General features: G+C 33.9%; 1 protein-coding gene across 4 annotated transcripts in view; it reads right to left on the bottom strand.

Annotated features, from left to right (window-relative positions):
* SANBR (SANT and BTB domain regulator of CSR) overlaps window positions 1-12,727 on the bottom strand; it is a 62,848-nt gene that overhangs the window by 3,165 nt on the left and 46,956 nt on the right. For all 4 annotated transcript variants that reach the window (XM_045788045.2, XM_087863427.1, XM_045788046.2 and 1 more), the window contains 5 exons: window positions 12,329-12,428; window positions 3,208-3,299; window positions 2,163-2,191; window positions 2,011-2,084; window positions 1,235-1,323 (listed from right to left, as the gene is read on the bottom strand). In XM_045788045.2, coding sequence (XP_045644001.2) covers window positions 1,235-1,323; window positions 2,011-2,084; window positions 2,163-2,191; window positions 3,208-3,299; window positions 12,329-12,428 — 384 coding nt within the window. The remainder of the gene's footprint in view (window positions 1-1,234; window positions 1,324-2,010; window positions 2,085-2,162; window positions 2,192-3,207; window positions 3,300-12,328; window positions 12,429-12,727) is intronic.

Here is a 12,727-nt window from a genome sequence, read left to right as displayed (position 1 = left end):
AGGTAAAGGACATTCAGGTTGTTTCTAGTTTTTGGCAATTCTGAATAAAACCACTATAAACACGTGTGAACTGATCTCTGCGGTGAGGAAATGTTTCACTTTATAAGAAACTGACGAACTGTTTTCCAAAGTGGCCATTCCTTTTTGCATCCCGACTAGCTTTATATGAGAGTTCCAGTTGCTCTCCATCCTGGCCAGCACTTTTTTTTTTTTCATTTTAGACATTCTTGTTGGTATCCAGAGGTATCTCGCTGAGGTTTTAATTCACGTTTCCCTAATGACAAATGACGTTACATCTTTTTGTGTGCTTATCTGCTATCTGTATCCCTTCTTTCATGAAGTGTCTGGTTAATCTTTTGCCCATTTAGTTTTATTGGAATATTTATTTTATTATTGAGTTTTGAGAGTTCTTTATATGTTCTGGACACAAATCCTTCACTAGGTAAGTGTTTTACACTATTTTCTCATACATTATGGCTTATCTTTTCATTTTCTTAATAGCGTCTTTCAAAAAAAAAGTGACACTCAAAAATAGTGTCATTCAAATTTTGATGAAGTCCAATTTGTCAGTTTTTTCTTTTATAGATCATGTTTTTGGTGTCACAGCTAAGAAATATTTGCCTAACCAAGGTCACAAAGATTTTAGAAGTTTTAACACTGTATGTTAACTATATGTAATTAAAATTAAAAAAAGAAAGATTTTGGAAGTTTTATAGGGAAGTAAATTTTTAAATAAAAGAATTAGGGCAAGAGTAATTATAAATACATAATACCAATACTAATGTTAATATATAGTGTTATGATTAATACATACTTTTAGTAAGAACATAGGTATTTCTAGTCATTGTTTTCAGCAAGATGACATCTTATTTTAGAAATAATATCTAAGCACACCCACAGAGTTGACTGAAATCAGCAACTTCAAAAAAGTCACCCTCTGGGTAGTCAGCATTTGGTCAGCAACTCATGGTTAATCTATTCTTGGTGTGACATTACACTTCCAGCAATAACCTACTTTATTGCGTGTGCTACAGAGGACCCGTGGGCCATGGATAATAACATGGAGAATGTTTATGTGAGTCAATTAGCTAACTGGGACAGGATATAAAAATATATTAAAGTATTTAAATTGGTCTTTTCAATTCTGCCTAAAACATTTTTATATACCTCATGATAAAAATAAAGTAGGAAGGTATATCTAAGCAAGCACAGCACAACAGCATGTAATTCTTACTTCCTTTGCTTCCTTTGACTTGACTCGGTCCAGATCACCCAATCTCATCTTTATTAGGTGCCCTGTAATTTCAGACATCCGCCGCTGATCTGGAGGTAAAAAATAATACACCTGACTTTTTATGAGGATGATTTATAACTTTTATTTCTTAAAGAACACTTCAGCTATCAGGAATTTATGAAAATATCATTGGATACTATTTTACAGACACATACACTTATTTATCTTTGAAGAACTTTAGGCAGCAAGTAGCACATGGCTCATATACAGACAACTGTGCTGCTTTTAAGGCTACTGTAAACCAACCTAAAACATGATAGTCAGTCATCTTTAGAGTGCAAGTAATGTGCAGCAGTCAGCCTCACACCTCCAAACCACAGCTGTATAAAACAGTACATTATCTGCTGGGATTGTCTACTAATAAAACTTTGGTTGAGGGACGCCTGGGTGGCTCAGCTGGTTGAGTGTCCCACTCTTGATTTCAGCTCAGGGCATGATCTCAGGGTCATGAGATCGAAACCCACATGGGGCTCTGCTCAGAGAGGAGCCTGCTTGGGATTCTGGCCACCCCCCCTTCCCCACCGTCTTTCAACAAACAAACAAACAAAAACAAACAAACAAATAAAAATTCTGGTTGATTTCTAAGGGAATGTGAGAATTCTGGGCTTTATTCTAGTTGCAACTTTCTAAGCTATTCAGCATGCTTCATAAAATGAAAGATTCCTATCATTGTTATTTATACCTGATTTGTACATTATGTACATATTAAAACTTACCATCTTCCCTTTGTGCATCCTGGTTGAATCTCAAGGATCTTGTGGCATCCCATTTATTCTTCTGCATACTCACACTATTAGAAAAATTAAGCAAAAATCAGCATTGATGCTCTGAGAGTGGATATCTGATTGGATTAAGGAGCAATACTCACATGAAAGGAGACACATCTCTAGAGGTTGACTAAAAAAGAGTAGACAACATTAAGGTCCAATTAGAACACATTTACTGATTAGTGTTATAGTTAATAATAAAAAGCAGTTTACATTTATTGAGTTCAAGACACTGTACCAAAAGCATTACAAGTATTACTTCATTTAAACCTTGCAATAACCACATGACACAGCTGCCATAATTATCTCTATAATAAAACAGGTTCAGAGAAGTTAAGAAACTTGTCCAAAGAGATACAGACCTAGAATTTGAACCCAGCTTTATTTGACTGACCTAGCAGCCCAGCTTATGCAATCTTTTAGAATTCACCCACTTGAAAAAAATAATAATAATTCACCCATTTGATTGCTTGTGGTACTTAGTATGTAGATGAATATACAACTTGTCCAGTGTAATTGTGTGGAACTTGTCTCAACCCAGCCTTTCATACATTTTTGGAATCCATGGTTTCTCTTTTAGTCAAATGTGGTTACTACTATCTTCTTATTCCTACCTGGCTTTTTACCCCTTCCTTCAAAGGTATGGGAAATAAGAATTATTTTAAAAGGTCATAAAATGTAATTCATTTAAAAATTATAAAGTCTACTTACTTTTCTTATTTCAAAGTCCATCTTATTTTTGAATAAGTAATATTGGTTCAAAATTCAAAAGTTACAAATAGCACAATAGTAAAAAGTCTCTGTTCCCCATTCAATTCCCTTCTTTAGAGGCAACCAGTCCTTATCAACTTCCTATGCAGTTTTTCAGATATTTCATGCATATATAGAGAAAGACATACATATTCTTCTACGCATGCTACAGAAATGTTAGACTATGCCAATATACATACTGTTGAGCACTTTCCTCTTCTCACCTATCGATACATCTTGGAAATCTTTAATCTCAGTTTTTATGGAATTTCATTTTTATACTGCTAGCATTCTACTGTGATATATTTTTACTCTTCTTCAGATTTTTCTTGGCTATATTTGCCTGCTTATTTCTCAATATGAACTTTAGAACAGTAATGGATAATTTAGAGCTACCTTCTCTAATGCCTTTTCTTTCTTCTGACCACAGGGTGAAGACATCTGCTTTTTTGGTTGTTTTGTGAACTTCTTTGGCTTTTCCTTTTTCCCTGACAACAGAAAGTCAATGTTAGTCTCACATACTTCTCCAATGCACTTGTTACTTACTTATAAACAATAAAACAATAAAACCATTAAAAAAATTGTTTCTTAAAACTAATGAATTACCTCTAAATAAAAAGTACATATATGGAGAAGTCAAACTGAATGTGTTTTTACAGGAGTTCATTTTAATTACTTTTCTTCTTTCTACTTGATAAAAAACTTTGGGGGAAAAAATCAGGGCAATGAATTCAAAGCCCCAATGAAACTAGATGTCGAAAGTGTTGGGAAAAACTATACATATTTCTCTGAATCTAATTCAATAGTGGAGCCATCACCTAATTCCAAATTTTTATATATATAAAAATAACTATAACTCAGAAAAACACATTTTGAGACTGGAATAAGTGAACCCACAAAAAAATCTTTAAAACGTCTTTTGCTTGGGGAGGAGGTGGGGCTATGAGGATAAAAATGGAGATGGGATAGAAATGATCTTGGGAGGAAGCAGATTTGGGACAAATTGTATTCTGGACAAGTGCATTCCTACAATCAATATTCTGAATTTATTCTGGCTGACAGTGTAGAGGAGAAAGGAGAGGAAGAGAAAAGAAGGAGGGGAAAAGCATTTCTCTCAAATCAATGTTTGAATATAAGGACAGTACATTAGCTCACTTTCCCAAATATCAAGTATTTGTATACAACCTGTGCAATTTTTGCTCTATCATTTAAAAGGGAAACTTTATGTTACTACCACAAATGGAAAATGTGCTACAAGGAAGATAACCTTTAAGATACTAAAAACAAAAAAACAAAAAAACGGATGCCCAAGTGGCTCAGTCAGTTAAGAGTCCGAATCTTGATTTCAGCTCAGGTCATTGATCTCAGGGTCTTGAGATCCAGCCCCAAGTCAGGCGCTGGGATGGGCGTGCAGCCTGCTTAAGATACTTTCTCCTCTGTCTCCCCTCCCCCACTCATGCTCGCGCGCTCTCTCTCTCAATAAATAAATAAAATAAAATAAAATAAAATAAAATAAAATAAAATAAAAAGAGTATTAATCTAGATAGGTTTATTTGCCCCCTGACAAGCCCTGAGTCCCTGACATGTGTTTATAGTTAAAATGGGAGGTAAACAAGTGTTATAAAATTGCTAATAGACATGACAGGATGAGATTTGATAATGGAATGTGAAGATAAGCTCCTTCCAAAGAAAACAATGACAAAAACAGAACAAAAATATTATAAACCATTATCTGTAGGTACTGGCAAAAAATCAAAGGGAGGTAGAAGGTTGAGTGTTTACATTTAAAAGATGCATAAGGAGGGGACGTGGGTGAGTGGGAGGGGTGAAAGAGGAGAGGAGGATTAAAGGGTACCTTACGGTGGTGAGCACTGAGTAATGTACAGAATTGCTGAATCGTGGGTGCCTGGGTGGCTCAGTCAGTTAAGTGGCTGCCTTTGGCTCAGGTCATGATCCCAGATCCTGGGATCGAGTCCCATATCAGGCTTCCTGCTGAGCAGAGAGTCTGCTTCTCCCTCTCCCTCTGCCTCACCCCCACTGCTCAGGCTCCCTCTCAAATAAATAAATAAAATGTTAAAAAAAAAAAAAAAGAATTGTCGAATCACTCTATTGTACACCTGAAACTAATCTAACACTGTATGTTAACTATACTGGAATTAAAATTAAAAACTTTAAAAAAAAGATGCATAAGGTGAGAACTGTGAGTTTATGGCTTTCTGCCTGAGGGCACTTTCCAATACCTTGAGCCAAGGGAGGAAAATTACAGCCTTATGAGTTCCAGGACAAAGAAGACAGAATTCAAAGTCAGAGAAGCTGGAAGTTTAAGGGGGAAATTTTGGAAGAAAGTCACAAAAGACTTGAGATCTAAAATGTGACTATAAACTCTGCTCAAATGAGTCTTAAATTATGAAAGCATATGGGAGACCCAAGGAAATCCAGCTAAACAGGCAAGCAAGAATTAGGTCGGGGTGTTGACCCTTGCAAGACAGAATTGTTCTTGGTGAGAGATCAGAGTTTCTTGTGCCTTTGATTAAATGCTTTCCCAAAATGCATAGAGATCAAGCTTCTGACACCAGGAGACTTACCTGGGACTGGAAAAACAACTAGAAATCTAGGGGGAACCCACAAAGCAAGGAAACCACTAAGCAGGTAAGCCCCCAAATCTGAATATAAAGTCTGTCCAAAACCTTGCCTGACTACTAAAACTACACAGGCTGGTATGACCCTGGGGGTCAGGCTAAAACAGTAGCAGTTACCAGATAAGAAAAACCTGTGCAGAGACACCGTTCACTACATTATCATGAGGGAGACAGATTTTGCAGTTTGGGTCAGGCCAGTTAACTGCCTACTAGAGCAAAAAATCCAAAAATCCTCAGAAAACAAAACAGATTTCAGAATTGCACAGATAATCTACCAAAAGTTACAAGATGAAGAAACCGAAAAGTATGACCCACTCAGAAAAGAAACTGTCAATAGAAACTGGTTCTGAGAGAGCTTATATACTGGATTTAGCCCACAATTATTTCAAAACAACTATTATAAATATGTTGGAAGGGAAAATGGTGTTATTGAATAAACACATAGGAAATCTCAACAAAGACATGGAAACTATAAAAGAAGAACCAAATGGAAATTCTAGAACTGAAAAGAACAATAATTGAAATATTTAGTAGATGGGCTCAAGAGAAAGTCTGAAATGGTAGGAGAATATATCAGTGAAATGTGAAGTTAAGCATTAGAAATTATCCGATCCAAAAAATAAAGAGAAGAATGAAGAAAAAGAAAACTTCAGAAACCTATGGGAGAATATCAAAAGGTCTAACATACATGTATTGGAGTTCCAGAAGATAAGTGAGAGAAAGGGACAGAAAAAATACTTAAAGGAATAATGACTATAAGCTCCCCAAATTTTGTTTAAAACCTTAATTTACAGATCCAAGAAGCTCAACAAAGACCAAGTAAGATAGCCACAAAGGAAACCACACTTAGGCATATCATAGTCAGGCTTCAGGAAGTAAAAAATAAAATCTTCAAAGAATCAAGATAAAAAGGGCACATTATATACAGGGGAACAATTATATCAATGATTGACTTCTCATCAGAAATAATAGAGGACAGAAGATATTGGAATGAAACACAAACTGCTAAAAGAAAAAAATAATTGTTAAACAAGAATTCCATATTGAAGAAAACTGTACTTAGAAAACAAAAGTGAGGGGTGCCTGGCTGGCTCAGAGCATATGACTCTTGATCTTGGGGTTGTGGGTTCAGGCCCCAGGTTGGGTGTAGAGATTACTTAAAAATAAAATCTTAAAAAAGTGAAATAAAGACATTTTCAGATAAGTGAAAATGAAAGAATTTATTGCTGGTATACCTGCACTATAGGAACTAATAAAAGTTCTTCAGAATAAAAGAAATTAACATCACATCTGATAACTCAGATATAAAAAAAATAGTAAATATGTAGATATATATAAAAGACTAAATATACATATTTTTTTTGTTCCCCACATTCTTTAAATGACATACTACTGTTTAAAGCAAAAATCATAACCCTAACACAATTATATATAATATATATGAATATATAACAATAGTACAAAGAAGGGGAAGCTGAGGAAACTATATTATTTTAAGGTTATATTTGACCTCAAGTAATTCTTATTAGCTTCAAGTAGATTGTGATAGGTTGAAGATCATGTTGTAATCCTTAGAACAACCAAATGTAAAGAAATATAACTAAAAAGCCAGTAAAATAACTTAAATGATACACTAAAATTATTTTCTTAGTACAAAAAAAAAGCAGGAAAGGAAAAATAAGAGAAGCAAAAACATTTGAGACAATTAAAAAGTAAACAGCAAAATGGCAGAACTAGGGGCGCCTGGGTGGCTCAGTCAGTTGAGCATCCCACTCTTGATCTCAGCTCAGGTCTTGATCTTGGGGTCATGAGTTTAAGCCCCGTGTTGGGTTCCACTCTGGGCATGGAGCCTACTTAAAATTTAAAAAACAACAACAAAAAAACCCACAAAAAAACAAAAGGCAGAACTAATAGAACCATATCATTAAACACATTAAGTATAAATAGAATAAATGCTCCAATCAAAAGGTGACGATTGTCCAACTGGATAAAAAAAGCAATTTCCAACAACATGCTACCTACAAGACACACACTTTAAATTAGAAAACACAAAGAGGTTAAAAATAAAACAATAGCAAAAAAGATATGCCATCCAAATAGTAAACTAATCTACAGTGATTATATTAACACCAAACAAAATAGACTTCGAGACAAGCAATTTTACTGTAGACAAAGAGGAATATATCATAATGATGAAAGCGTCCATACACTATAAATGCATGCCTAATCACAAAGCTCTAATGTACACAAAGCAAAAACTAGTAGACTTAAAAGGAAAAATACGTAAATTAATTATAGCTAGAGATTTCAACTCTTTTTTACTAATCGATGGAACAAGAAGTCAGAAATGAGCAGTCAGAAAATAAGCAAGATTATAGAAGATTTGTAACAGACAACCAAACGAACCTGTCTTGACATTTATAGACCACTCTACCAATAACAGCAGAAGTCATATTCTTTTCATGCACATCTAGAACATGTGTCAATAAAATGTAAGGGATGAAACCACATTGAGTATGTTCTCTGACCATTATGGGATTAAATTAGAAACCTGTAACTGAAAAATATCTGGACAGTTTGAAAATATTTGGAAATTAAACAACATACTACTAAATAATACATGGGGCAAATAAAAAAGCCATAAGGGGAATTAGAAAATATTCTGTGTTGAATATAAATGAAAACAAGACATAGCAAAGTCTGTAGGAAATAAAGTGGTGCTGACAGCAAATCTTACAGCTTTAAATGTTTATATTAGAAAAGAAGAAAAGTAAAAAAACCAATGATTTAAGTTCCTTAAGAAGCTAAAAAAGAGAGAAAAGGAAAGTCTAAAGTAATTACTAGGAAGTAAATACTAAATATGAGTGAAAACCAGTGAAATATAAAACAAACCATAGAGAAAGTCAATAAAATCAAAAGCTGGTTCCTTGAAAAGATCAATAAAATAAACCTCTAGCTAAACTGGTCAAGAAAAAAGTGATAAAACACAAATTACCAATATCATCAATGAAAGAGGAACATCACTGCAGATCCTTCAGACAGAAAAGGATAAGAAAACACCATAAGCAACTTTATGCCAATAAATTTGACAACTTGGATAAGATGGAGAAATTCCTTCAAAGACACAAGTTATCAAACAGATTCAAGAAGAAATAAAAGACTTGAATAGTACAATATTACAGCTACTAAAATCATAATTAAAAACCTTCCCATAGGGCACCTGGGTGGCTCAGTTGGTTAAGCATCTGCCTTCAGCTCAGGTCATGATCCCAGGGTCCTGGGATCAGGTGCCGCATCGGGCTCCCTGCTCCGCTGGGAGCCTGCCTCTTCCTCTCCCACTCCCCCTGCTTGTGTTCCCTCTCTTGCTGGCTCTCTCTCTCTCTGTCAAATAAATAAAATCTTAAAATAAATAAATAAATAAAGAAATAAATAAATAAATAAATAAATAAATAAAATAAAATAAAATAAAAATAAAAATAAAAATAAAAACCTTCCCATAAAGAAAACTCTAGGCCCAGACGACTTCACTGCTGAATTTTATTATATATTTAAGAGAGAAATAATACAAATACTACACAAGTTCTTCCAGGAAAGGGAAGTGAGTGGAACACCGTCCAACTCATTTTACAAGATCAGTATTATCGTGGTAACCAAACTTGGAAGATATCACAGACAACTAAAAATAAACAACTAATATCGCTCATAAACACAAACAACCCTTAACAAAATACCAGCAACTCAAATACATTAATATATAAAAAGACAAATACCTCATAACCAAGTGGAGTTTACCTTAGAAGACTGGTATAACACTTGAAAAACCAATGTAATTCATCATATTGATATATGGAGAAAACCTAGATCATCATCTCAATAGATAGAGAAAAAGTATTTGATAAAATTCAACACCTATTCACTATAATAATTCAGCAAATTAGAAACAGAAAAGAACTTCTTTAACCTGAGAAAGGTCATTTATGAGAAACTGAGAAACCAACCACTAACATTACATACTTAATGGATAAAGACTGAATGCTTTCCCCCTAAGACAGGAACAAGGTAAGGATGTCTGTTCTCACCACTTCTATTCAACATGAGGTCCTAACCAGTGTAAAAAGGCAAGACAAAGAAATACAATGCATACATACTGGAAAGGAATCTAATAAACAAAGAAAAATTAAGTGAAATTAGCAAGGACACAGAAAAAAGCTCATTTGGAACAACTGAAAAATTGTCCAACTGAAAAATTTGACAATTTTTAAAAACCTACTTCCATTTATAACAGCATAAAAAAAGCACTTAGGAATAAATTTAACAAACGATGTTCAATATCTGCATACTGAAACTACAAAACATTGTTGAGAGACATAAAAGAATTAAATAAATAGAGAGACATTCCATATTCATGGATTGGAAGACTTGCCATTGTAAAAAAAAAAAGGTCATTCTCTCCAAATTGATGTATGGGTTCAACATAATCCCAATAAAAATTCCAACAGTATTTTTGTAGAAATAGTGACCTTTATTCTAAAATGTACAGAAAATGCGAAGCACCTAGAAATACCAAAATAATCTAAAACAAAAGAACAATTTTGAAGGACATACATCACCAGATTTCAAGAATCGCTAAAAACTACAAGAATTAAGACTCTGGTATTGATATACTGATGTAATAGAGACACAATCAATAGAAGAGAACAAAGAGTTTAAAAATAGATCCACATGTAAAGGATCAGTTGGTTTTAAACAAAAGTGTCACGGGAATCCAATGGGGAAAGAACATTCTTTTCAACAAATGGTTCTGGAAAAACTAGCTATGCATATAGGAAAACAAAGGGAAGCTCGACCCTTAACTCATACCATATACAAAAATAAACCTGGAAGGGATCATAGACTTAAATACAAAAGTTAAAATCATACAACTTCTAGAAGAAAACAGCAGAAAATCCTTGTGACCTTGGGGTAAGCAAAGATTTCTGTTATTAAAACATGAAACATAAAAGGAAAACTAAAACATTAGAGCTCATGAAATTAAAAACGGGCTCTTCAAAAGACATCATTAATAAAATTAAAAGACAAGTCAAAAACTGGGGACAAATATTTGCAAAACATATGGACTTGTATCCAAAATATATATAAAGAATGCTTATAATTCAACAATAAGGCAAACAATCCAACTTTGTACAAAACAGGCAAAAGATCATTTAAACAAACACTTCATGAAAAAGATATATAAATGGCCAATTAGCACATGAGAAGATGCCTAGAACTATATACCCACTAGAATGGCTAAAGTTAAAAAAAGTAATAATATCAAGTATTGTTAGAAACGTGTAGCAACTGGAACTCTCAGACATTGCTGGTGAGATGCAAAATGGTGCAGTCACTTTGCAAAGGAGTATGGCAGTTTCTTATACACTTACCCTATGACCCAGCAATTCCACTCCTAGGTATCTACCCAAGAAAAACGAAAACATATGTCCACACAGACTTGTATGCAAATGTTCATGGCAACATTATTCATGATAACCAAGAACTGGAACAACCCAAATGTCCATGAAATGGTGAATGGATAAACATATTATGGTATATTCATACAATGGAATACTACTGTGTGATAAAAAGGAACAAACTACTGATATACACAACAATATAGATGAATCTCAAAAACATCACACTAAGTGAAAGAAGCCACACACAAAAGACTACCCATGATTCCATTTATATGAAACCTTAGAAAAGGTAAAGCACTGTGACAACAGCAGATTGGTGGTTATCTGGGGGTGGGATTGGCATAAGGGAACTGAGTGTAAAGGGGCAGGAGATAATTTTTTGGAGTGATGTTTTAGGTCTTAATTTTGGTGGTGGTTACCCAACTGTATGCCAAAACTCATCAATATGTACACTTAAAAATGGGTGAATTTTGCTACATATAAATTCTATCTCAATCAACTGGGAAAAACATCACACACAGCATAGTAGCTTTTTCTCCTTGACTAATTATAACTTAAAAATAATTGATAAAGAACTAGTTTTTTAATAAGAGGATTTGACACATGAAGAAAAATTATGTAAAACTTGGAAAAAAGACAAAGGGAGGGTTGTATGTCCTTATAGTGTCATATTGGAGGACTGCTTAGAAGTCTCATGTAAGAATTATTTAATTCTCAAAGAAAATATCCTTGTATCTGACTTTCCTATCTACTGTTCATTGAAGGCCCAGATGCTGTGAAGTTTTACGTCAACTTGAAGATTTTTGTGTCTAATAGAAATGCAAATGATTTCTGTTTAGAAGAAAAGATAACCTCAAAGGTGATCGGGTTTACTGACTTATAGGACATCAATTAGTTTTGAATCTAACTTGCAATCCTCTTTAATATTCTTTTTCAAATGCCTATAAATACCCAAGTCTTCAACTGCTCTTTAAACCAATTTTCCCTGCTATTTGTCTCACTAAAGAGTTCAAAAATTTTGAAACAAGTTTATTCTTGTTATTTAGTTGTATAAAATCATGTTTTCAATTTTTTAAGAATCATACTCTGATTACTACTGCATAATGCTTCATTTGCGTGTTACTTCAAATCATCTCAGGCACACACTGATGTAAGTCATACATTTTGAGAAACCCATTTCAGTTACACCTGAAATGAAAATGTGGAATATTATTTCTCAGTATACTGCACTTTTTAAATAACTTTGTGATTATTCTGTGTCAGTGCCAGGATTAGGGAATCTTGATGGAGCCTCCCTTATTTTTTTTCCATGTTGTAGCCTACCGTGTAGACTTAAAAAGCTAACTCCTCACCCATTGCATCAAAGCCTTCAGAATGCTACCCCTTCATAAAAGTAAGACTTGATTTTATCTTAGAAATCAGTACTTTGTTTCTTGGATATTTCTTCCTCATCTCCAACTTCATCTTCAGTGACCTCAGATCCAGTGGTATATTCTTCTTCTTCTGAAAATAACGATTGTTGTTTCTGAATTAAAAAAACACACACACACACCCTTTAAAAAACATAGTATTAACACACCTCTCATGGATTATTTCAAACATATTTACCTAAATTTATTTTGGATAAATGAGCCAAACAAGATCTGATAAAATGACAATGCCTCGTACAACATTTGGGAAATGGACATAAAAATTTCATTGTTTAGGATAGGATCACATTACATTAAACATTTTAAAATTATTTCCTTCACATATTCTAGCAGAGTGATGGGCACATATTAGGTCCTCAGCATTTGTCAAACTGCACCTCTAACACTCAACTGA

Source organism: Ursus americanus, chromosome 7 (genome assembly GCF_024610735.1).
Source record: "Ursus americanus isolate L20-20 chromosome 7, mUrsAme1.1.p, whole genome shotgun sequence".
NCBI classification, from domain to species: Eukaryota; Metazoa; Chordata; class Mammalia; order Carnivora; family Ursidae; genus Ursus; species Ursus americanus.
The sequence above is the reverse complement of the archived record's forward strand: the minus strand, read 5'-3'. Positions and strand labels throughout refer to the sequence as shown.